The 27637-nt window shown below is 37.9% G+C and overlaps 1 protein-coding gene and 1 pseudogene across 3 annotated transcripts in view; one reads left to right on the forward strand and one right to left on the reverse strand.

Annotated features, from left to right (window-relative positions):
- Positions 1-27637, reverse strand: part of LOC147006136 (complement factor H-related protein 3-like) — a 70760-nt gene that overhangs the window by 18417 nt on the left and 24706 nt on the right. For 2 of the 3 annotated variants that reach the window (XM_085841643.1, XM_085841641.1), the window contains exons 2-4: positions 16533-16727; positions 15984-16160; positions 771-953 (exon numbers count right to left, since the gene is read on the reverse strand). In XM_085841643.1, the coding sequence (XP_085697769.1) occupies positions 771-953; positions 15984-16160; positions 16533-16727 (555 nt within the window). The remainder of the gene's footprint in view (positions 1-770; positions 954-15983; positions 16161-16532; positions 16728-27637) is intronic. The other variant, XM_085841644.1, reaches the window with a different exon arrangement.
- Positions 22086-22926, forward strand: LOC147006137 (large ribosomal subunit protein eL8 pseudogene; annotated as a pseudogene).

Here is a 27637-nt window from a genome sequence, read left to right on the forward strand (position 1 = left end):
TGTGAATTAACATCCTATATTTAGTAATTAAAATGACTCATAAAATAGAGAAATAGATTAGGTGAGCTTAAAACAGGTAGTATATCAAGGGTTTAATTTTTAGCAGTAAAAATCCAATAAATCCATGTCAATTATAACCTAATATAAATGAATATTACATGGGTATAATTTTAATTGCCTTTTCTTTAATAAGATCTTGTAAAATTACGGTGGTTGAAAAGTATTAGATATTATAAAATTAGTGAATATCTTAAATCAACTTATCATTTGAGTTATGTTGAATACTTCTTGAAAAATAGCACTACGTATTTTTCTAATGAATAAGATTAGATGAACTAATTGTTGATCCTAGAAAATATTCATTAACTAAAACAAGGGAATGTTTCCAAACACCAAAATTTGCTGGTACCTGGAAGCATTTCTTTATTTCCAATATCAAAATATTTAAAAAGATCTTCTAAGAGGGAGCTGTTCTGACATGAACCTTAACTCACAGTGTCAAATACATATTACAAGGTCATCACACTTTCAAGGAGTTGCAGCTCTTCAAAGACTTCTTCACTAGATTTAAAAGTACAGAATATTTTAAAGTATTGAAAAGGCAAGTGAAAGGATACTCTAAAATGCAGGAATAAGTCAAAATAGAAAAAAAATGGTGTGTATTTTTTCTTGAAGTTTACAAATTAAAAATAAGAGCCATATAAAAGGAGAATAAAATTAAACTGTTATGCACCATCAGTATAACTGCAACAATATAATAAAATACTCACTAATGCATGAGGGTTGAGGTGACCATCCATTTTGAAGGCAAGTTATTGATCCTGATGTTTCTCCAGTATTTGTCACATATCCCTGCTTGCATCTATAGGATGTTTCTCTATTTAGAGGATATGTACGAAAAGATTCAGAAAAAAACCCATTGTCAATTTGTATATCTGATGCTGAACATGTCTCTATAAGGGTAAAAAGTAAGAAAAAAAGTGAGGGTTGCACAGCTGCTTAAGGATTTACAATATTAAAAAATACAAAAGTAGCCATTAGTCATTTGTACATGAAAACCTGAAATAATCAAAATCATTCACATTACTAGGCCACAAAAAATAAAAATCAACAACAACAAACCTTAAGATACATCGTCATAGTCATCTGAGAATGTTTTTTTTTCTAACAAAGTAAAATTTAAAGAACTTATAATATTTCCTAAAATATTCTTAATGTTTTTGTCCAAATGAATCCATAATCTTACAGATTGTCAGAACTCTGGACAATGCTGTCTGTCTTTCTTTCTTCCTTTCTTCCTTTCTTCCTTCCTTCCTTTCTTTCTTTCTTTCTTTCTTTCTTTCTTTCTTTCTTTCTTTCTTTCTTTCTTTCTTTCTTCATTCATTCTTTTATTATTATTATATCTAACTACACTGTAGCTGTCTTCAGATGCACCAGAAGAGGACATCAGATCTCATTATGGATGGTTGTGAGCCACAATGTGTTTGCTGGAATTTGAACTCAGGACCTTCAGAAGAGCAATCAGTGCTCTTAACTACTGAGCCATCTCTCCAGCCCCCATTCATTCTTTTATTCTTTCAGCTTAAGAAAAATTGAATCAGTAAGGAACCTAGAACTCATTTATCCCATTAGGGTTCCTGGAGTTGAACAATTATCTTAGAAAACATATCCAAAGTTACTACAGACTCCAGAACCAATAATTTCAAGAGTCATTGTAGCTGCATGCTTAAAGTAGAATGGTTGTTCAAAGGTTAAAAAAAATAATGTGATTTTATTGTTGTAAAAGAATATAATAAAAGTATAAAGAAACAAAAATAAAATAGAGTAGTAGACTCAAACAATAAGGCAACATATTTCAGTAAAAATTAGCAACATCACATTTTATAAAATGAGGAACACTGGACTAAAATTCCAGAGTAGGAAGAGATTAATGATGTTCATTAGAGGTGCATTTGTGTAAAAAGAAAATTTTTCAGAAAATAGCAAAATGAGAACTAAAGAAGAAAAAATGGGTATTTTACTGAATTTTAGAAACAAATATTACTTTGCTCAAAAAGATTGGAGTCACTGGACTTGTGGCATAGAAAAGCAAGAAGAGGGAAAATATGGAGCAGAACTCTCCATTTCTCAGTGGTTGTCCTCTACCTCGTCTGGCCAAATGTCAGCACGCTAGCACATAACAAGACACTCTGATGGAGAACATGAGAAGAAAAACTATCCCAAAAATTAAGGTCAAAGGTTCCCAGAACACCAACTATTCAAGATATTCAAAATGGAAGATAGTAAAGATTCCTTTAATCACCACAATCCTTTAGAAAGACATCCCCCTGAAGTGTTTTACTGATATTCTGAACATCCAAGTTGTACCAAAAATGGTCACAAAACCAATCTAAATAATTTCAAATGGAAATCAACCAAACTCAGTATTCCTCTTCTGCAGTTTTCCAATCCCAAGCACTAGCAGTAAGCTTTCCCAAAGAGCTGCTACTTTATTCAAGGGCTTGTGGGGGAGGTGAAAGAAAATGCATAAATTTGTGGCAGCAATTTATTCCCCCAACAAAAAAAATGCAGACACTCATTTGTTAATGTTCACCCATTATATGCACATATCAATAAGATAGCTACATAGAAAAATCTGTGGAATGAAAACAAAAATCTGGGTGCACTCAATATTCACATAGATAAGGAGCACAGACCTATGTCAGCAACCTGAGACACTTCAGAGGTTAGGCATTTCCCCCTGGTTGAAGGATGGGGCCACCTACCCATATCTCAAATTTTAACCCAGAATTGCTCCTATCTAAAGGAAATACAGGGTCAAAGAATAGAGCAGAGAATGAAGGAAAGGCCATCCAGAGACTGCCCCATCTGGGGATCCAGCCAACATGCAGCCACCAAACCCAGACACTATAGTGGATGCCAAGAATTACTTGCTAACAGGAGCCTGATACAGCTGTCTTCGAAGAGGCTCTGCCAGAACCTGATGAATAAAGATGTGGATGCTCAGAGCCAAACTTGAGACTGAACACAGGGTCCCCAAAGGAGGAGTTAGAGAAAGGGTTTGTCCTTCCCTTAATTTCTTTAAGAGACTTATTCACCTCTTCTTTTTGGACCACGATTGTCTTCATAAAGAAGGTTTTATTGTCATTTTCTCGTGCTTCAGTTGTTTTGGAGTACTGAGGGCTTGATGAATTAGGATACATTGGCTCTTGTAGAAACATGTTGCCCTATTTGTAGTTGGTTGTGTTCTTATACTGGTTTATAAACATCTGTGTTTAGAATGAATTTTATCTCTAGATGTTGATTTCTAGGTTTATGGTTGTTCGTTCCCCACTCCCCTGGTTTCTGTTTCTTCAGTGTTCTTTGGATCTCTGTGGATGATTGAGCATGGGGCCTCCACCAGAGATGGAAGATAGACTTCTGTTGGCTTGTGTGGACTCTGATCTGGTACATATTCATTTTCTGAGTTAGAGGTTGGTCTTCTGATAGGAATGACCTATAGTGGGTGAATGGGTATCTGGCTGAGGGAAGCAAGAGAACAGGGAAGGTTTGTGGGTGGCCAGCCTACTGGTCTACTGTTAGTCATTGGCTGTGCATCATGTTTCTAACTTAATTTCATTTCTTTCAGTAGCATGTATGCATTGTTCTTCTATGTTATAGCTTGTATGGTAACTGAATTTTATTTGAAAGATGGATTTATATAGATCTATAACAATAAAGCTATTTATACAATTAGAGGACTATTTTGACTATTTTAAAATGTGTTAAATAGTGATCTATTTGTGAAAATTTGAATGTAAGTTATTAAATTTTATAAAGAATTTATCAGAAAAATTTCTACAACTAAAATTAATAAGTATGATGACATTGTGTATGATTCAGTCTAATAATCTAGCCTATGGTTTACAAGTATGGTTGGGATATTTTGCACCCATTACAGCAGTGAGCAAGGCTTCCAGTTGAATTGTTGAATGAATACCTTAAGGAATGTCAAGGAATAAAAAAAAAAAAAAAGTTGAAGGGAAAAATGTAAGGCAAGAAGATCTAAAACTGTAAATAGAAGCAATAAAGAAAGCAAAAAGTCAGGGAATTCTGGAGGTGTAAAAATTTAGATAAATAAAGTAACATCAGATGCAAGCACCACCAATAGAATAGTATAGATGAAAGAGCTATTGTAGACACAGTAGAAGAAATACATACATTGATCCAAATAAAATGCTAAATCTGAAAATTTCCTAACACAAAATAGTCCAGGAATACAAATTGGAAAAGATGAAGTCAAAATATCACTTTTTGCAGATGTAGTATAGCTACACAATAGAAATACTACTCAGCTATTTTCTAAAAAGGTATGAGATTTTCAGACAATCCAATGGAACTAGAAAATATAATCTTGAGTGTGGTAACCCATCTCTGGGAGTAGATGGAAACTTGGGATGAAGGAGGTTCTGAGAAGTCTACTGAGATAACACCAGTTGAGATTCCTTCCAGTAGGGGATATGGAGACTGAAGTACTCAACTTTTGCAAACATGTGGAACTTAAAGTGGAGGGAGAGGGACACCAATTCACCCACAAAACCTTCAGCTCAAAAATTTTTTATTAGATATTTTCTTTATTTACATTTCAAATGTTGTCCCCTTTCCTGGTTTCTGCCTCAAACCCCACCAGCACCCTCCCCATCTCCTGCTCACCCACTCCCACTCCCAAGCCCTGGGAATCCCCTATTCTGGGGCATAACACCTTCCCAAAACCAAGAGCCTCTCCTCTGATTGACAACCAACTAGGCCATCCTCTGCTACATATGCAGCGAGAGTCATAAGTCCCACCATGTGTTATCTTTGGTTGGTGGTTTTGACCCATGGAGTTCTGGGGGTATTGGTTAGTCCATATTGTTGTTCCTCCTATGGGGCTGAAATCCCATTCTACTCCTTGGGTACTTTCTCTAGCTCCTTCATTGGGGACCCTGTGCTCCATCCAATGGATGGCTGTGAGCATCCACTTTTTTATTTGTCAGGCACTGGCAGAGCCTCTCAGGAGACAGCTCTATCCAGCTCCTGTCAGCTAGGATAGCAAAATCTATTCTCAACAATAAAAGAATTTCTGGTTGAATCACCATACCTGACCTCAAGCTGTACTACAGAGCAATTTTGATAAAAACTGCATGGTCCTGGTACAGTGACAGACAGGTATATCATTGGAATAGAATTGAAGACCCAGAAATAAACCCACACACCTATGGTCACCTGGTCTTTGAAAAAGGAGGTAAAAGCATCCAGTGGAAAAAAGACAGCATTTTCATCAAATAGTGCTGGTCAACTGGAGGTTAGCATGTAGAAGAATGCAAACTGATCCATCCTTATCTCATTATACAAAGCTCAAGTTTAAGCGGATCAAAGACCTCCACGTAAAACCAGAGACATTGAACCTTATAGAGGAGAAAGTGGGGAAAAGCCTCAAACTTGTGTGCACAGAGCAAAAATTCTGAACAGAACACCAATGGCTTGTGCTGTAACATCAAGAATTGACAAATGGGACCTAATAAAATTATAAAGCTTCTATAAGGCAAAGAACACTGTCAATAAAACAAGAAGGCAATCAACAGATTGGGAAATATCTTTATCAACTCAAAATTTGCTCTGTCTTCTAGATATACAGGTATAAAGATGAAGCAGGGACTGAGTGAATGTCCAACCAATGACTGCCCAACTTGAAACCCATGACATGTGAGAGCAACAACCCCTGACACTTTCAATCATACTCCGCCATACTTACAGACAGAAGCCTAACATAAAAGCCCCCTGAGAGTCTGCATACAGCAGTATATGGAAACAGATACAGGGACCTTCAGTTAAACATTAGGCTGTGCTTGGGGTGCTCTGTGGAAGTGTGAGGCATAGAATTGAATTGGAGAAGTCAAGAACACCACATGAAGTCCTACAACATCTACTAACCTAGACCCATGGAGACCCAGATACTGAACTAACAACTAAAGAGCCTGTCAGCACTGGATCCAGTCAATCTCTGCATTTGAAGCAGATGTCCAGCTTAGTCTTCATGACTTCTGTCTAATTGTAGAGGAGGCTGTTTTGGTTGCCTGCCATTGTATCCCCTTCCCCTGACTTGACTGTCTGGTCTGGTCTCAATGCTACTGAATGTACTTGGGCCTTCTGCAACTGGATGTCCCAAGGAGGGCTTCCTCTTCTCCTTAGAGTAGGGGAGAGGGTTGTTTGGGGGTTTATAGTTCTGGGACTGGAAAGAGATGAGGGACGAGGGTCTTGATCAAGATTTAAGTTAATTAATTAATTAACTAAAATACAAACTCTGTTTCAGAGTCATCATCAGTCATGATTTAAGCTCTATTACAGATATGTAGTAATAAAACTGCAGTATTGGCATAAATACCGAAAACAGACAGGATTGCCAATGGGATTCAATTGAAGATCCAGATGTAAATTAATATAATTATTAACACCTGGTTTTTATAAGTAATCTAAAATTAAATAATGGGAAAGGGAAGCATCTTCAAGAATGCTGCTTATAAGATCAGGTGCTCCATAATCCCCTCCCACACCTAGAGACTGCATAACTCACAGGAGTTCCATGATAACCAGGCTCACAGTGAGTCCCACCAGCCCAAACACCTGGCCTAACTGGGACCCCTACAGAGCCCTGTATTGGACCTATTCACCCTGCCAGAGACACATCTTCATTTCAGTCCACAACCCTGCCCAGGGCAGACTTGGCATTCCAGCCCCCTTAACCTGCACCCTTCAGAAACAGTCTGACTCTCAGGAGGTCTGCCATAAACAGGATCACAGGACATCTGCCATAGCCTGGATGACAGGAAGCCTTCCATAACTAGTGACACAGCAGACCCCCCCTCTAACCAATGAAAGCACTCTTTGCCTCCCAGAATACCTGTTCTAATTCAGCTCACAGATCTACACCAAGACCCAGCCATACCCCTTCTGGAAATATACCTAAAAGATGTTCTACCATATCACAAGGACAAGTGCTCCACTATGAACATAACAGACCTTTTTCTAATAACCAGAATCTGAAAACAACCAACATGCTGAAAACACAACTGGAAACAACCATTGGAAGAAAGGATACAGAAAATTTGCTATTTTTATGTGTTCCATTTACACAATAGGAAAAATACTTAGCCTTTAAAAACCAGAACTCCATGAATATTTCTGGCAAATTGATTGAACAAGAAAATATCATGCTAAACAAAATGTTCCAAGACAAAACCAAAATCAAATGGTATCTAACATTCTAGCCCTATAGTAGATCCTAGAGGAAAACTCCAACAAAAGGAAGGTACCTATACCAAAGAAAATATAAGTTATTAAGCATCTCACAACAAGGCAAAAGGAAAGAACCAAAGCACATAAAGCTACCTACAAAACCAAATATAACAGGAACCAACAGTCATCTTAAATATCTCTCAATATTAATGGGCTTTACTCACCTATAAAGGGGCATAAGTTAATATACTGGATATGAAAACAAGATCCAGTATTTTGCTGCATACAAAAAACATACCTCAATAACAAAGAAAGACACTATCTCAGAGTAAAGGGATGGTAAGAGGTCTTCCAAGCAAATGGTCCCAAGAAACAAGCTGGAGTTGACATCATAATAGCCAATAAAATAGACTTTTAAGCAAATGATATCAAACATGATGAAGGACAGTTGATATACATCAAAGGGAAAATCCTCAAGGACAAAGTCTCACTTCTAAACATCTATTCCCCAAATGCAATGGCACAAACATCCTTAAAAGAAGCTTTACTGAAGGAAAGATCATACAGAGCCTCTCCCACCTGTATATCAATCAAATATACAGTCACCAAACCCAGACACTATTGTAGGTACCAACAAGTGCTTGCTGACAGAAGCCTGATCTAACTGTCTCCTGAGAGCTCTGCCAGTGCATGTCAAATACAGAGGTGGATGCTTTCAGCTAACAATTGGACTGAGCAAAACGTCCCCAATGGAGGAGCTAGAGAAACAACTGATGGAGCTGAAGGAGCTTGCAGCCCCACAAGAGGAATAACAATATGAACTAACCAGTAACCCCAGAGCTCCCAGGGACTAAACCACCAACAAAAGAATAAACATGGAGGGACCCATGGCTCCAGTGGCATATGTAGCAGAGGGTAGACTTGTTGGACATCAATGCAAGAAGAGGCCCTTAAGCCTAAGAATGCCTGATGCCCCAGTGCAGGGGAGTGGCAGGACAGGGAAGAAGGGTTGTGTGGGTTATGAGCAGGGACAGGGGGATTGGAAAGTGGGTTTTCAGAGGGAAAACTGGGAAAGGGGACATTTGAAATGTAAAGAAAGAAAATATCTAATAAAAAAGGAAACTTTACTAAAGCTCAAAACACATATTGAAACCCATATAATAATCGTGGGAGATTTCAACACTTGGCTCTTGCCAATGGACAGGTCGTTGAAACAGAAACTAAACAGAGACACAGTGAAACTAGTAGAGGTTATGAACCAAATAGATTTAACAGATATCTACAGAACATTCCACCCTAAAACAAAAGAATGAACCTTCTTCTCAGCACCTCATGGTTCCTACTCCAAAGTCAAACATATAATGGGTCACAAAACAACCCTAAACCAATACCAGAATATTGAAATAATTTCATGCATCCCATTAGATCACCATTGCCTAAGGCTGGTCTTCAATAAAAGTGAAAAAGGCAGAAAGCATACGTATACTTGTAAACTGAAAAACTCTCTACTCGATAGCTGGGTCAGGCAAGAAACAAAGAAACTAAAGCCTTCCTGGAATTTAATGAAAATCTTGACAAATCAAATTCAAACTTATGGGACACAATGAGGGTGGTGCTAAGAGGAAAATTGATACCATTAAGTGCCCTGGTAAAGAAACTGGAAAGATATTACATTATCAACTTTACAGCACACCTGAGAGCTCTAGAACATAAACAATCAAACTCACCCAAGAGGAGTAGACAGAAGGAAAAGGCCAGATTCAGGGCTGAAATCCAACAAATAGAAACAAAGAGAGCAATACAAAGAATCACCAAAATGAAAAGCTGGTTCTTTGAGAGAATCAACAAGATAGATAATCCCTTAGCCAAACTAATTAAAGGTTCTAGGGGCAGTAACCAAATTATCAAAATGAGAAATGAAAAGGGAGACATAACAACAGAAACTGAAGAAATTTTTAAAAAATCAGATCTTACTACAAAATCCTGTATTCTACAAAACTGGAAAATCTAGATGAAATGGATGGTTTTCATCACATACCAAAGTGAAATCAAGAGCAGGTAAACTATCTAAACAGGCCCATATGCCATAAGGAAAGAGAAGCCATTGAAAACTTCCCACCACAAAAAAGGCCAGAGTCAGATGGATTTACTGCAGAATTCTACCAGAACTTCAAAGATGACATGATACCAATATTTCTCGAAATATTTCATAAAATAGAAACTACCTAATTCATTCTAGGAAGCCATAATTACTCTGATACCTAAACCACACAAGGACACAACCAAAAAAACAAAAACAAAAACAAAAAACTTCAGACCAATCTCCATTATGAATATAGATGCAAAAATACTCAATAAAATTGGACTTGCAAACTTTATATGCCCCAGTACAGGGGAACTCCAGGACCAAAAAGTGGGAGTGGGTTGGTAGGGTAGTTGGGTGAGGGTATGGGGGACTTTTGGGATAGCATTGGAAATGTAAATGAGGAAAATACCTAATTAAAAAAAATTCTTGCAGATTGAATCTAAGAACACATCAATACCTTCATTCACCATGATCAAGAAGACTTCATCCCAGAAACAAAAGGTTGCTTCAATATACAAAAATACATGAACATAATCTACTATATAAACAAACTCAAAGAAAAAATTCACATCATCATCTTAGATGCAGAAAAATTATTTGACAAAATACCACACCCTTTCATGTTAAAAGTATTGGAGAGATCAGAAATTCAAGGCCCATACCTAACCATACTAAAAGCAATTTACTGCAAATTAACAGACAATATCAAATTAAATGAACACATACTTGAAGCAATCTCACTAAAATTTGGGGCAAGACAAGGATGCCCATTCTCCCCATATCTATTCAATATAGCACACAAAGTGATAGCTAGAACAATAGAAAGAATTTCAAGGTTGGAAATGGAGAAGAGCCTAAGGAAAAGAAGGTCCAGTGACAGGCCCACAGTGGGATCCAGCTCAAAGGGAGGCCACAAGGCCTGACACTATTACTGGAGCACTCACAAAAAGAAAACTATCATGACAGACAAAAGAAGAAAATAAAGAATATATCCTGAGTGAGGTAACCCATAGATGAACGGACATATGTGGTTTATACTCACTGATATGTAGATATCCCAAAAGCTCAGAATACTCACAATACAATTCATAGACCATATGATGCTTAAAAAGAAGTAAGACCAAAGTATAAAAGTATGTATTCAATCCCACTAAGAAAGGGCAACAAAATAATCACAGGAGGTAGAGGGGTGGAGGAACCTGGAAGATAGATTAATTAGGTAAAAATGTGTGAGTGTATATGTGGTGGTGGCTAGTAAGGGGAAGAGACAGAAGAGAAGTAAAGAGGGTCAGGAGAATGAAGAGAAATATGCAGCAATGTGGCGGGTAGAGGAACTAGAAAGTCCCAGATGCCAGGGAAGGGAGAGGTTCTGAAGATCCTATGGGGGAAGACATTACCCAAGATACCCAACAAAGTGGAGAGAGAACAACCTCCAATAGATAGATATGGCCCCAGTTGAGGGATAGAGCCACCCACTCATCTCAAAAATTTTAACCTAGAATTGTTCCTTTCTAAAGGAATTGAAGGGGGTCAAAAGGAGCAGAGACTGAAGGAAAGGCCATTCAGAGACTGTCCCATGTTGGGATCCATGCCATCTACAGTCACCAAATCCCTACATTATTGCTGATACCATGATGTGCTTGCAGACTACAGCCTGATATGGCTGTCCTCTGAGATGCACTGCCAGCACCTGACTAAGACAGATGCAGATAGCTTCAGTCAACCATTAGACTGAGACTGTGGACCCCAACAGAAGAGTTAGGGGTAGGACTGAAGAAAATGAATGGGATTGCAACTTCAGAGGAAGAACTTCAGTATCAACTAAATGGGCCCCTCAGAACTCCCAGGAACTAAACTATAAATAAAGAAGTTATACATAGGCTCCTTTATTCTAGTGCTACATATGTAGCAGAGGACTGCCTTATCTGACATCAATGGGAAGGGAGGCACTTAGTCCTGTGGAAGCTTGATGCCCCAGATAAGGTTGATGCTAAAGGATTAGGCAGGAATGGGTAGATGGGTAGGTGAGTGAGCAGCTTCTTAGGGGCAAAATGGTTGGGGATGAGGAATGGGTAATTGGAGGGGAGATGAGGAAGTGAGACAACATTTGAAATGAAAATAAATAAAATAGTTAATTAGGAAACAAACTGACATTCCCATGATTCCCAGAGTACTCTCTACACACCAGTTGCCATAGCATGCCCAGGGTCTTAGGATCTCTGGTGAGTGGAATACAGCATCTGTTCCAAAAGAACCATGAGTGCCTGGGGCCACCAGGAATAGGGACACAGGAACCCTGCTCGACCAGTGGCTTGGGTTCCTTCAGGCGGTGCTGGTCTACCATGGTTTTAAACTCAGTGGAAAGCCCTACCCAGGTTCCCCAGAGGAAATATGACTTCCAGGTGCCATAGCATGCCCAGGATCTTAGGACTGTAGGATCCCAGAATCCCAGGAGCTTGGTCACACCAGGATCTCAGCATCTCAGGGGAAGCTTTGACTGCTAAGAACTCTGGCACACCCAGAATCTCAGGATCACAAGATCCCAGAATCACAGGATCACAGAGAAAGCTGAACTCTGAGGAGTTCTTACAGAAAGGACAGGCTTCAATAAGATATATTGTGGACAGGGAACACTGGAGATAATCTGATGGTGGGAGGCAAGCATAAGAACATAATCAAAAGCAACCAAGGTTACTTGGAATCATCAGATCCCAACTTTGATACAATATCAAGTCCTGGATATACCACCACGCCAGAATAGCAAGATATTGATATAAGGTCACTTTTCATGATAATGATGGAGGCCTATAAAAAGGACATAAATAACTACCTTAAAGAAATACAAGAGAACATAGGTAAATAGGTAGAAGCCCTTAAAGAGGAAACACAAAAATCCCCTAATGAATTATAGGAAAACACATCCAAACAGGTGAAATAATTGAATAAAACCACACAGGTTCTAAAAATGGAAGTAGAAACAATAACGTAATCACAAAGGGAGACAACTCTGTAGATTGAAAACCTAGGAAAGAAGTCAGGAGGCATAGTGGGACTTCCACTGGTGGGACTGGGAAACAAAGGCCTAAATCTTTTTACTCACTAACTGTCCTGTCTGCAAAATGTGCTAAGGTGAAGGAATCTCAGTGTTTATGGGAGTGACCAACTAATGACTGATCTAAATTGAGCCCCAAACCATGAAGGAAGTCCATACTCCACAATGGGATGATGGACAGGAATGGGAAGCTGTATGGCTCAGAGAAATGTAGTGGTACCAAACATTACTGACAAACAAATACTGTCAATGATTGCTAATAATATTCTGCTACACTCATAGATTACTGACAAGACTAATCATCTTCACAGAGGCTTTGTTGAGCACCTGAATGGAAACAGATGCAGAGACACACAGACAAACAATAGGCAAAGATAGTACAACCCAGAAAAAGATGAGAAGAAAAGATTTTAGGAGACAGAAGGTTGAAGGACACTAGTAGTATATGGTAAACAGAATCAACTAAGCAGGGATCATAGAGGTTACAGAGATGGAAGCTGTAATCCTAGAAGCTGAGTGGGTCTGTATATACACTGTGTTTTCTTATTTTGGGCATTTTGTGAGAGTCCTAACAGAGCAAGTGTCTCACTGCTTTGCCTTGGGACCATTTTCTGCCTACTGGGTTGCCTTCTCCAGCTTTGATATGGCAATTTCAACCAAGTGTTCTTGCATTCTGCTATGCTGTATTCATTTGGTATCACTAAGATGCCTGCTCTTTTCTGAAGGGAAATGGAGAACAGCTTATATGGAGGAGATTGGAGTGGAGGGAACTGGGAGGAATGGAGAGAAGTGTGGCTGAGATCAGGATGTATTGCATGAGAAAAGAACAATGAAAACAGAAAAAAAGAAAAATTAAAATTCTAGAATGAAAACAAGCAATCAAGCAAACAAACAAAAGCCTACAATGCATTACTCTATTGATATAATGTAGTAGAAACAAAACACAACAGTAAGGAAAGGAAATTTTAATACCTAGAATAGTAGAATTGAACTCAGGCTGAAGAAAGAGGGAAAAAGATAAATTCCTCAGAAGACTGGTTCTAGATGGTGTTGTAGTCATACAATCAGGCTCATCTTTCAGTGCCACTGACCTGAGCACTATATATTTATCAACTGTTTCCTGAAGAAAAATGATTTTTTTCATAGGTAAGTCCTTGGAATATGAGCATAAACTTTCAGTTCCTTTAAGGTATTTTGAGTTACTTGAAGAAAGTAAACTAAATCAATCAGCCTTAATAGGACTTTAAAATGTAAAAGGACCTGAAATATTTTGATACATATGCAGCTAGAGTCAAGAGCTGGGGGGTACTGGTAAGTTCAGAATGTTGTTCCACCTATAGGGTTGCAGATCCCTTTAGCTTCTTGGGTACTTTCTCTAGCTCCTCCATTGGGAGCCCTGTGATCCATCCAATAGCTGACTGTGAGCATTCACTTCTGTGTTTGCTAGGCCCCGGCATAGTCTCACAAGAGACAGCTATATCTGGGACCTTGTAGCAAAATCTTGCTAGTGTATGCAATGGTGTCAGCGTTTGGAAGCTGATTATGGGGTGGATACCTGGAAATGGCAGTCTCTAGATGGTCCATTCTTTCGTCACAGCTCCAAACTTTGTCTCTGTAACTCCTCCCATGGGTGTTTTGTTCCCAATTCTAAGAAGGGGCACAATGTCCACACTTTGGTCTTCATTCTTGTTGAGTTTCATGCATTTAACAAATTGTATCTTATATCTTGGGTATCCTAAGTTTTGGGCTAATATCCACTTATCAGTGAGTACATATTGTGTGAGTTCCTTTGTGATTGTGTTACTTCACTCAGGATTATGCCCTCCAGATCCATCCATTTGCCTAGGAATTTCATAAATTCATTCTTTTTAATAGCTGAGTAGTACTCCATTGTGTAAATGTACCACATTTTCTGTATCCATTCCTCTGTTGAGGGACATCTGGGTTCTTTCCAGCTTCTGGCTATTATAAATAAGGCTGCCATGAACATAGTAGTGCATTTGTCCTTCTTACCTGTTGGGACATCTTCTGGATATATGCCCAGGAGAGGTATTGCTGGATCCTTGGGTAGTTCTATGTCCAGAAGTGGATGCTCACAGTCAGCTATTGAATGGATTACAGGGCCCCCAATGCAGGAGCTAGAGAAAGCACCCAAGGAACTAAAGGAAACTGCAACCCTATAGGTGGTACAACAATATGAACTAACCAGTACCCCGGAGTTCTTGACTCTAGCTGCATATGTATCAAAAGATAGCCTAGTCGGCCATCACTGGAAAGAGAGGCCCATTGAACTTGCAAACTTTATATGCCCCAATACAGGGGAACGCCAGGGCCAAAAAGGGGGAGTGGGGGGGTAGGGGAGTGGGGGGGTATGGGGGACTTTTGGTATAGCATTGGAAATGTAAATGAGCTAAATCCCTAATAAAAATGGAAAAAAAAAAGAAAATTGGACCTGAAATATTTTTAAACTATTGTATATTCATATAATTCAGACCAATTCACAAAAACTCTAGAAAGAATATGTAAAATTAAGGTTATAAGCAAAGCTAGTATAAAAGAAAAACTACCAAATAAAAACACAGTAAAGGTTTTAAATGGATCAATAATGTTAATCTTTAAAAATTTTAAATAAATAAAGATAAAAATTTTGGAAATTAAATAAAGGACAAATGTCTAAAAAAGAATGAGGCTAAGAAAAGTTTCTCATCAGCCAAGTGGTATAATAAAAGGCAATTGACAAGCATTCAAAATCAGTCTATACTTTTAAATATATATCACATTCATAAAAAGTAAGACAATAGTATATGATAATTTCAAAATTGTTCTGAAAATGCAAGATAATGGCAATCAAGTCTATATAAAAAAGTTGGCAGTATTAAGTCTAAAAAAAAACCCCACTTCCCTTGACATGTATAAGTAAAAACTTATTTTTTAGAATTCTTCACTTTACAGAAAACAAATTACTAAAGTGTAAATTAGAAGAAAACTAAATTTGAAAAATGGTTAACTATAAATTAACTTAGGATCATATTTTAAAATCCCAAGTGACATTAAAAGGAATGAATATCAATACTATGATGTTGTAAAAATTTAAAGGTATTTATTTTTTAAAAAATAAATTGAGACAAAACTCAGACATTTACAAGGATACACAACAAGAAAAAATTGACACGACATAAACATATTGGTACAAATATTGGAGAAAAAACATCAAAACTGTGTCATGCACACTACTCAAGAATTCTCTTCCCCATAACATATCATAGAGAATTCAGAGTTAATTAGAAGTTAAAATGTTATTATATCAATGATGTGTTTAGCTATTTTGTTTAATGGTAAATAATAATTTCATATTCATCTTGAGTCAAATGCAAAGTAAGCTAAAAGCACATAGTACTATAAAATTAAGTTTGTAAATGTTTTGCTGTATTAAGGCTTAAGATCGACTAGGAGTGTTTATGTTGTATATACTTATCAGGAATCTTCAATATTCACTTATCCACACTGGAAAAAATGAAGCATGTTGCCACAGTTAATACAGAAGGAACAGAGAGTCATGAGAATCTTGTGATGTAAGGGCTGGTTACTTACTGATACGGATGCATTTGGGAGGAGGGGACCAGCCATTCTCTGTACATGTCATTGTGTCTTGACCATTTTGAAGACTAAAGCCATTGTAACACTGGACTTTTGCAGACTGACCCTGCACATATATTTTTTCCCAGTATGAAGATTGTCCATTCTCCACATAATGGAAAACACATTTCCCTAAGAAACATAAAAAGTAAAAATTAAAAAAAAGTAAAAGCTTTCATTTCCTTAAGTTAAATGTTATCTTTCCAGCTGTTTAATGAGCATGTATTGCATTCAGAAATAAAATTAATAACAAATGTTTAAATGAGTAGCATGTATCTTTAGTTTGTATAAATAAAATATGCAAGAAATAAAGGCATTTCCATAGTCCCTATTGTGTGCAAGTACATTTCATGAAGAGCTGCTCCCAAAGAACAGAAACTAGCCTTTTTGCTCACAAGTATTTTCGTTGGTCTTATGTTTGTCATGAGAAACATAACTGTAATTATGTATGTGCTATCTCTTTAAAAGAGTTAAACATATTTAAATACAAAGACATTGGCTTACTGACGCATGGGACTTCAGGCTTCCACCCTTGTGCTGTGCAACGAAGGAAGTCCCAGGAATGCCCAGAAGGTGGTGAAAACCCATTGTCACACTTATAGCTGTACTGTTTTCCTATAGACACTGGGAAGTTGGGTCTCAGGCTCTCTTCATAATACAGATGTCCATATTGGAATTGTGGAAATTCACAAGGTTTCACTTGAAATAAAAAAAAATTAAATAAAACAACCAGAAAAACACTCAAATCACATATAAAACTTTTGATTAATAAATTACTTTTAATGAATTGAAAAAACAGTGGGGGTGTGGGACAAGGAAATAAGACAATAGAAAACATTGGTTTGTGAGGATGTCATTTCATATGAAATCAAGTTATGGCTGATACCTCAAGAGAGAAGAGGATTAGAGACATTTCTTAATATTAAATATGATAACTGCTTATTTATAATTTTCACTGAAACTAAAATATAGTATGAATATGGAAACATATGGAGCTAGTCCCATACAATTAATTGAAATTCTTTACTGTTCACTATATTGTTTATATGTAACATATGATTACTTCTTTTATATATGTAACAATTTGTAATTATTATTTATAATTTGTAATATTGAATGAGAACAACATCACTGTTTCATGAAGTATGTTTCTGCTTTAGGAAACCTCATGCAATATATTAAAAGTTATTTCAACCAATACGTATATAGACAAACTATTTTCATTGGGCTTCCTCATTCATTTTAGTTTTTGATTTATGAGAAAAATTCTCCAGAAATTTTTATACATTAATCACATGGTTTAAAAACTGTAATTCCTTTTACAGTAATGTTCTTCTTTAACAATTTTGAGAATCATATTTTTCTTAGGATATCAATAAGTTAAATAAGCTCACTGAGATTTTGTTTTAAAAAGTAACAAAAGGAGGTATGATTCAGGGTAGGAATATCATTATTTCCACAGTCCTCAAAGTTTTACCTACTCTTCATTCTCCAGTGGGCACAGGAGAACATGTTTACCTTCTTTATACACAATTCTTGAACAAACATAGCATTTCTTAAAGTACATGATCACCTGAGGTGGTCAGTACCTAACTGAACCTTGTTTGACATCTTATACTTTCAAAATGCAGGTTGTGGCTGCATCATCAGTGACTGTTGGACCATATATCACAGTGTTGATGTATTCTACTCAGCCTGCTGATCAATACATTTACCAGTTTTTCAACTGTTCTAAATATTATGAGCACATCGCAAGATCAACTAGTTTTTACTGTCTTCAGCCCCAAGATCTTCTAATTTTTATTGATAAGTCTCATCCTACTACATATTCAGCATGACATAAAAGATTGATTTCTGCAATCATGTGTAACACAGATTCATTGTCATTATCTTTTGCATTGTTCCACTTGTCCTTTTATAATGTATTTTCCCAAAAATACTAAAAGATTTGATGAAAATGATGAGTAGTTAAACATCCCTAAGGAGCAAGAACTACACATTTAAAGTACAAAATGTTATGTAATGAAATTACAGAGAGATTAATCATCCTTATCATATCCAGGAAATATCAGAAAGTTCACTGTAAAATAAATAAAATTCAGATATATTCAAGCCACAGACAGTACAGATATATTTGGGCAGATCTACATTGTGGAAACTCAAACTTAGTTGGGTTTCTGGCTCACTGTACTACATAGATTCATCACTTGCAATTGTAAACCTACTCAAAAGCCCAGGGCAAGGATGTCATAAGATCCGAGTTCAGAGACACACATTAATTCTGCTATTAAAATAAGTAGACTCAACAATGAACAAACAGATGGGAAAAGAAAATGAAGTCCTGTCAAAATAGTAATTAGAATAATAAATAGTCCAAAAATTGAATACTGAAAGCTGTGAGAGCAAAAAAGCAAGTAAAATATAAAGGCAAACCTATCAGAATATAGCTGACTCCTTAATGGAAACTCTAAAAGGAAGAAGGGCCTGGACATATTTTTAAAAAAACCACAATTGTATCCCAGACTACAGTGGTCAGAAAAAATAGTCAATAAACATAGAAGAAGAAAACAAGATATACCATAAGAATGCAAAATTTAAACAATATCTATACAGAGCTGAGCCCTACAATAATTACTTGAAAAAAAATTCCAACGAAGAAGATCAACTAGAATAAATAAATAAGCTCTGCTCTAATACAAGCACATCATCTACATCATAGGCAATAAATAACCTCCCATGAGTAAATGAAGACACACACACACACACATAAACACCACCACCATCAAAATAACAGTAATTAACAATCATGGTCACTGAAATCTCTCATTGTCAATGGATTAAATTCTCCAATAAAAATGGCACAGGCTGACAGAATGGATGAAAAAACATTATCCACCCTTTTCTTGCATACAAGAAATATACCTCAATATCAGAAATGGATATTACTCCTTAGTAAAAGGCTAGAAAAGATTTCCCTAGCATGGACCTGGAGGGCATCACCCTGAGTGAGGTAACCCAATCACAAAGGAACTCACACAATATGTATTCACTGATAAGTGGATATTAGCCCAGAAACTTAGGATACCCAAGATATAAGATACAATTTGCTAAACGCATGAAACAGTTGAGTTGAATGAGCCAGGCAGAGGGCAACAAGTACTAGGAAGGTGTGGTCTTACACACCAGTAAGTCTCAAAGGCTGAAATCACTCTTGGCCTAGATAAGATCGTACAGAGAGGCTAACTGAAAGTGTACAGTACTAGGCCTAGGTTAGCAGAGAGAAGCATTAAGTCTATGAGAAATTTACTCAGGAGTATAAAAGTTACTTTTGTGCTGAGTATTAGACATTGTTTGGAGAATCCTGCAGAAGATGGGGAAGAAAGATTATAGGAGCTGGAATTATCCAGGATACCACAAGGAAACTCAGAGTCAAGTAACCTGGACTCTTGGGATTTCACTGAGATTCAACTGACAATCAGGGAGCCTGAATCTAACCTATGTCCTCTCTATATATGTTATAGATGTATAGCTTGGTGTTTTTGTGGGATTCCTTTTTTTTTCCTCATGTACATTTTCAATGCTATCCCAAAAGTCCCACATACCCTCCCCCCACCACTCCCCTAGCCACCCACTCCCACCTTTTGGCCCTGGCATTCCCCTGTACTGGGGCATATAAACTTTGCATGTCCAATGGGCCTCTCTTTCCAGTGATGGCCGACTAGGACATCTTTTGATACATATGCAGCTACAGTCAAGAGCTCCGGGGTACTGGTTAGTTTATAATGTTATTCCCCCTATAGGGTTGCATATCCCTTTAGCTCATTGTGTACTTTCTCTAGCTCCTCCATTGGGGGCCCTGGGATCCATCCAATAGCTGACTGTGAGCATCCGCTTATGCGTTTGCTAGGCCCCAGCATAGTCTCACAAGAGACAGCTATATCAGGGTCCTTTCAGCAAAATCTTGCTAGTGTATGCAATGGTGTCAGTGTTTAGAGGCTGATTATGGGATGAATCCCTGGATATGGCAGTCTTTGGATAGTCCATCCTTTTGTCTCAGCTCCACCTTTGTCTCTGTAACTCCTTCCATGGGTGTTTTGTTCCCAATTCTAAGAAGGGGCAACGTGTCCACACTTTGGTCTTCATTCTTCTTGAGTTTCATGTGTTTTGCAAATTGTAACTTATAACTTGGGTATTCTAAATTTCTGGGCTAATATCCACTTATCAGTGAGTACATATCATTTGTGTTCTTTTGTAAGTGTGTTAACTCACTCAGGATAATGCCCTCCAGGTCCAACCATTTGCCTAGGAATTTCATAATTTCATTCTTTTTAATAGCTGAGTAGTACTCCATTGTGTAAATGTACTACATTTTTTGTATCCATACCTCTGTTGAGGGGCATCTGGGTTCTTTCCAGCTTCTGGCTATTATAAATAAGGCTGCTATGAATATAGTGGAGCATGTGTCTTTCTTACTAGTAGGAACATCTTCTGGATATATGCCCAGGAGAGGTATTGCAGGATCCTCTGGTAGTACTATGTCCAATTTTCTGAGGAACCACCAGACTAATTTCCAGAGTGGTTGTACAAGCTTGCAATCCCACCAACAATGGAGGAGTGTTACTCTTTCTCCATATCCTCGCCAGCATCTGCTGTCACCTGAATTTTTGATCTTAGCCATTCTGACTGGTGTGAGATGGAATCTCAAGGTTGTTTTGATTTGCATTCCCCTGATGATTAAGGATGCTGATCATTTTTTCAGGTGTTTCTCAGCCATTCGGTATTCCTCAGTTGAGAATTCTTTGTTTAGCTCTGAGCCCTATTTTTAATGGACTCCAGAAAATCAAATAACCCCATTTACTCCAGAAAATCAAATAACACCATTTTGTGGGATTCCTAACAGGGAGTGTTGGTTGTTTTTTGATTCTTTTCCCTACTTTGGGCAAAGTTGTCCTCATACCGAGTTGCCTCATCCTGCCAAAATATAAGCAGAAATGCCTAATTTTATTGAAATCTGATATGACATAGTAAGTTGATATCCCTGGGGGCCTCCCAGTTTCTGAAGCAAAATGGAGGAGGGATGGATGGGGAGGAATGGGGTTGATGGGATGGGTGAGTTGGGAAGCTGAGGTAATATATGAGAAAATAAATTTTATATAAAAAATCCTAATGGCAAAAACTAATAATAAAAAAACAACAAAAAACCCAAATGATAATGAAATAGAACCAATAAAAAATAATAAAAGAGAATTTGTAAGAGAACTATATTTAAAAAATAATTTTAAACTCAATTTTCTTACAATTCTTATAGTTATTAATGCTATTTCTTAGTGGAAATAGCTTCTTTCATTTTTATGAGTTGGATATTATAGATTTTCCAAATTCTCATCTCAGTTAAAAGCTTTTTTTTTTTTTTTTTTTTTTTTTTTTTTTTTTTTTTTTTTTGCTGGTGCTATTGGAAAGGATATAAAGTTCAGAGTTTCTGGACACACTGAAATAAGTTAAGTCATTGGGTTGATGCCTTTGAAGGGGATATTGAGATCTTGGCCATTCCCTTATATCCCATTGCTGGTGGTCATCAGGCAAGCAGCTTTGACTTTCCACTTACTTTCTGACATAAAGATGCTCCTGATGTAGATAGGAAAAAATTGAAAAGAATAGAGTATCCCAGAAATTAAATACTCTGAATTCAATAAAACACAGTGGTATACATGTGATGAGAAGCCACTGACATTGTTCAAAGCAACTCTCTCCAGATAGAGAAACATAATTCTCTTCTTCACATGCATGTTGAACTCAGTGTGTAAGAAACAGCTATGACCAAAACATTGTATGCTCCATGTAGCTCATGGATGGATTCTAGACTCCTACTGTATCTCTGATCAGTAACTCTAAGGTAAGTTAGCTTTTGTGAAACAATCTATGCAGAGGCTTATAACTGATAAGGAACTGAGCCCTCTTGCCAAATCCTAGTGTGTGTGGCATGTTGGACATAGTGCCTAGCAAAGTCTTCTGATGACTGACAGTCAAGAATATCTGACAGCCTCTCTCCAGCAGCCGAGCAAGATGCCCAAAGGGAAGAAGGCCAAGGGGAAGAAGGTAGCCCTGGCCCCCGCCGTCATCAAGAAGCAGGAGGCCAAGAAGGTGGTCAACCCTCTGTTCGAGAAGAGGCCCAAGAATTTCGGCATTGGACAGGACATCCAGCCCAAAAGAGATTTAACGTGCTTCGTCAAATGACCCCACTACATCAGGCTGCACCGGCAAAGAGCCATCCTCTACAAGCGGCTCAAAGTCCCTCCTGCCATTAACCAGTTCACCCAGGCACTGGACAGGCAGACAGCTACTCAGCTGCTTAAGCTTGCCCACAAGTACAGGCCAGAGACAAAGCAAGAGAAGAAGCAAAGGCTACTGGCCCATGCAGAGAAGAAAGCTGCTGGCAAAGGCGACGTCCCAACTAAGAGACCACCTGTCCTCCGAGCAGGAGTCAATACAGTCACCACCTTGGTGGAGAACAAGAAGGCTCAGCTGGTGGTGATTGCCCATGACGTAGACCCCATTGAGCTGGTGGTTTTCCTACTTGCCCTGTGTCAAAAGATAGGGGTGCCCTACTGCATAATCAAGGGAAAGGCCAGACTGGGGCACCTGGTCCACAGGAAGACATGCACCACTGTTGCCTTCACAAAGGTTAACTCGGAAGACAGGGGTGCTCTGGCTAAGCTTGTGGAAGCTATTAGGACAAATTATAATGACAGATATGACAAGATCCGTCGCCACTGGGGAGGCAACATCCTGGGTCCTAAGTCTGTGGTTCCCATTGCCAAGCTGGAAAAAGCAAAGGCTAAAGATCTCGCCACTAAATTGGGTTAAATGTACACTAAATTTTCTGTACCTAAATATAATTACAAAATTAAAAAGAAAAAAGAATATCTGACAGCACCACACTGATTCAGAGGCAATAGCCAAGTCATCTTCAAAACTGGCTGACAGGAACTAAGGGACGACAAAGGTTTCTTAAGAGGCAAATATTACTGAGATTTACTATGATGCAAATAAATAAGTAAAATAAATTTTTATATGACAATATTCTTACCCAATAATTTATTACAAATCTTAAAAAAATTATTAATTAGAAAAAAATGAAAAATGTATTTATTCACATATATATTTATTTAAGGTGCAGTAAATTAAAATTTTTACTTTTCTATAATGTATTTTAAATATTACTGGGAATCTTAAATTATTTTTTTTTATTACGTATTTTCATCAATTACATTTCCAATGCTATCCCAAAAGTCCCCCATACCCCCTCCTCCCACTTCCCTACCCACCCATTCCCATTCTTTTGGCCCTGGAATTCCCCTGTATTGGGGCATATAAAGTTTGCAAGTCCAATGGGCCTCTCTTTCCAGTGATGGCCAACTAGGCCATCTTTCGATACATATGCAGGTAGAGACAAGAGCTCCGGGGTACTGGTTAGTTCAGAATGTTGTTCCAACTATAGGGTTGCAGATCCCTTTAGCTCCTTGGGTACTTTCTCTAGCTTCTCTATTGGGAGCCCTGTGATCCATCCAATAGGTGACAGTGAGCATCGACTTCTGTATTTGTTTGGCCCCGGCATAGTTTCACAAGAGAGAGCTATATCTGGGTCCTTTCAGCAAAATCTTGCTAATGTATGCAATAGTGTCAGCGTTTGGAAGCTGATTATGGGATGGATCCCTGCATATGGCAGTCTCAAGATGGTCCATCCTATCATCACAGATCCAAAGTTTGTCTCTGTAACTCCTTCCATTGGTGTTTTGTTCCCACTTCTAAGAAGGGGCACAGTGTCCACACTTTGGTCTTCATTCTTCTTGAGTTTCATGCGTTTAGCAAATTGTATCTTATATCTTGGGCATCCTAAGTTTTGGGCTAATATCCACTTATCAGTGAATACATATTGTGTGAGTTCCTTTGTGATTGTGTTACCTCACTCAAGATGATGCCCTCCAGGTCCATCCATTTGGCTAGGAATTTCATAAATTCCTTCTTTTTAATAGCTGAGTAGTACTCCATTGTATAAATGTACCGTATTTTCTGTATCCATTCCTCTGTTGAGGGGCATCTGGGTTCTTTCCAGCCTCTGGCTATTATAAATAAGGCTGCTATGAACATAGTGGAGCATGTGTCCTTCTTACCGGTTGGGACATCTTCTGGATATATGCCCAGGAGAGGTATTGCTGGATCCTCCAGTAGAACTATGTCCAATTTTCTGAGGAACTGCCAGACTGATTTCCAGAGTGGTTGTACAAGCTTGCAATCCCACCAACAATGGAGGTGTGTTCCTCTTTCTCCGCATCGTCACCAGCATATGCTGTCACCTGAGTTTTTGATCTTAGCTATTCTGACTGGTGTGAGGTGGAATCTCAGCGTTGTTTTGATTTGCATTTCCCTGATGATTAAGGATGTTGAACATTTTTTCAGGTGCTTCTCTGTCATTTGGTATTCCTCAGGTGAGAATTCTTTGTTCTGTTCTGAGCCCCATTTTTTAATGGGGTTATTTGATTTTCTGGAGTCCACCTTCTTCAGTTCTTTATATATATTGGATATTAGTCCCTTATCTGATTTAGGATAGGTAAAGATCCTTTCCCAATCTGTTGGTGTTTTTTTTGTCTTATTGATGGTGTCTTTTCCCTTGCAGAAGCTTTGCAGTTTCATGAGGTCCCACTTGTCAATTCTCGATCTTACATCACAAGCCATTGCTGTTCTATTCAAGAATATTTCCCCTGTACCCATTTCTTCAAGGCTTTTCCCCACTTTCTCCTCTATAAGTTTCAGTGTCTCTGGTTTTATGTGAAGTTTCTTGATCCACTTAGATTTGACCTTAGTACAAGGAGATAGGAATGGATCAATTCGCATTCTTCTACATGATAACAACCAGTTGTGCCAGCACCATTTGTTGAAAATGCTGTCTTTCTTCCACGGGATGGTTTTAGCTCCCTTGTCGAAGATCAAGTGACCATAGGTATGAGGCTTCATTTCTGGGTCTTCAATTCTATTCCATTGGTCTACTTGTCTGTCACTATACCAGTACAATGCACTTTTTATTACAATTGCTCTGTAGTAAAGCTTTAGGTCAGGCATGGTGATTCCACCAGAGGTTCTTTTATCCTTGAGAAGAGTTTTTGCTATCCTAGGTTTTTTGTTATTCCAGATGAATTTGCAGATTGCACTTTCTAATTCGTTGAAGAATTGAGTTGGAATTTTGATGGGGATTGCATTGAATCTGTAGATTGCTTTTGGCAAGATAGCCATTTTTACAATGTTGATCCTGCCAGTCCATGATCATGGGAGATCTTTCCATCTTCTGAGATCTTCTATAATTTCTTTCTTCAGAGACTTGAAGATTTTATTATAAACATCTTTCACTTCCTTAGTTAGAGTCACGCCAAGATATTTTATATTATTTGTGACTATTGAGAAGGGTGTTGTTTCCCTAATTTCTTTCTCAGCCTGTTTATTCTTTGTGTAGAGAAAGGCCATTTACTTATTTGAGTTAATTTTATATCCAGCTACTTCACCGAAGCTGTTTATCAGGTTTAGGAGTTCTCTGGTGGAATTTTTAGGGTCACTTATATATACTATCATATCTTCTGCAAAAAGTGATATTTTGACTTCATCTTTTCCAATTTGTATCCCTTTGATTTCCTTTTGTTGTCGAATTGCTCTGGCTAGGACTTCAAGTACAATGTTGAATAGGTATGGAGAGAGTGGACAGCCATGTTTAATCCCTGATTTTAGTGGGATTGCTTCAAGCTTCTCACCATTTATTTGATGTTGGCTACTGGTTTGCTGTAGATTGCTTTTATCATGTTTAGTTATGGGCCTTGAATTACTGATCTTTCCAAGACTTTTATCATGAATGGGTGTTGGATCTTGCCAAATGCTATTTCCGCATCTAATGAGATGATCATGTGTTTTTTGTCTTTGAGTTTGTTTATATAATGGATTACGTTGATGGATTTCCTTATATTGAACCCTCCCTGCATCCCTGGGATGAAACCTACTTGGTCAGGTTGGATGATTGTTTTGATGTGTTCTTGGATTCAGTTAGCAAGAACTTTATTGAGGATTTTTCCATCAATATTCATAAGGGATATTGGTTTGAAGTTTTCTATCTTTGTTTGGTTTTTTTGTGGTTTAGGTATCAGAGTAATTGTGGCTTCATAGAATGAGTTGTGTAGAGTACCTTCTGTTCTATTTTGTAGAATAGTTTGTGAATAACTGGGATTAGATCTTCTTTGAAGGTCTGATAGAACTCTGCACTAAAGCCATCTGGTCCTGGGCTTTTTTTGGTTGGGAAACTATTAATGACTGCTTCTATTTCTTTAGGGGATATAGGGCTGTTTAGATCATTAACCTGATCTTGATTCAATTTAGTACCTGTTATCTGTCTAGAAACTTCTCCATTTCATCCAGGTTCTCCATTTTTGTTGAGTATAGCCTTTGGTAGAAGGATCTGATGGTGTTTTGGATTTCTTAAGGATCTGTGGTTATGTCTCCTTTTTCATTTCTGATTTTGTTAATTAGAATGCTTTCCCTGTGCCCTCTAGTGAGTCTGGCAAAGGGTTTATCTATCTTGTTGATTTTCTCAAAGGACCAGCTCCTTGATTGGTTGATTCTTTGAATAGTTCTTTTGTTTCCAGTTGGTTGATTTTGCCCCTGAGTTCGACTATATCCTGCTGTCTACTCCTCTTGGTGAATTTGCTTCCTTTTGTTCTAGAGATTTAGGTGTGTTGTTAAGCTGCTAATGTGTGCTCTCTCTCTAATTTCTTTTTGGAGGCACTCAGAGCTATGAGTTTTCCTCTTAGAAATGTTTTCATTGCGTCCAATAAGTTTGAGTATGTTGTGGCTTCATTTTCATTGAACTCTAAAAAGTCATTAATTTCTTTCTTTATTCCTTCCTTGACCAAGGTATCATTGAGAAGAGTGTTGTTCAGTTTCAACGTGAATGTTGGCCTTCTATTATTTATTTTATTATTGAAGATCTGCCTTAGTCCATGGTGATCTGATAGGATGCATGGGACAATTTCAATATTTTTGTATCTGTTGAGGCCTGTTTTGTGACCAATTATGTGGTCAATTTTGAAGAAGGTACCATGAGGTACTGAGAAGAAGGTATATCTTTTTGTTTTAGGATAGAATGTTCTGTAGATATCTGCCAGATCCATTTGATTCATAACTTCTGTTAGTTTCACTGTGTCCCTGTTTAGTTTCTGTTTCCATGATCTGTCCATTGGTGAAAGTGGTGTGTTGAAGTGTCAGAGACCATCCCGTGAGAAAGTCAAGGAGGATCTATGTTCCAGAGATAAGATGCAGAGTGCCCGCAGTTTGGCGCCTGACCTCAGCTCCCATGTCAGCAGATGCCCACTTCTTTGTTCTTTGTATAATTCTCCCTGGACCCCTCCCATATTCCCCGTGATGTATGCTTTAAAAAGAAGGCACCTCAGCATAATAAACGAGACCTTGATAGGTACAATCTACTTGGTCTCCGCTTCTCTTTCTTTTCCTCCCATTTCCTTCCAGGTTCGAGGTCCCCCTTGCACCCAGGAATAACTGAATCCCACGGGACGGGA

Source organism: Mus caroli, unplaced genomic scaffold (genome assembly GCF_978045245.1).
Source record: "Mus caroli unplaced genomic scaffold, Mus_caroli_1 scaffold_1, whole genome shotgun sequence".
Classification (NCBI taxonomy): domain Eukaryota; kingdom Metazoa; phylum Chordata; class Mammalia; order Rodentia; family Muridae; genus Mus; species Mus caroli.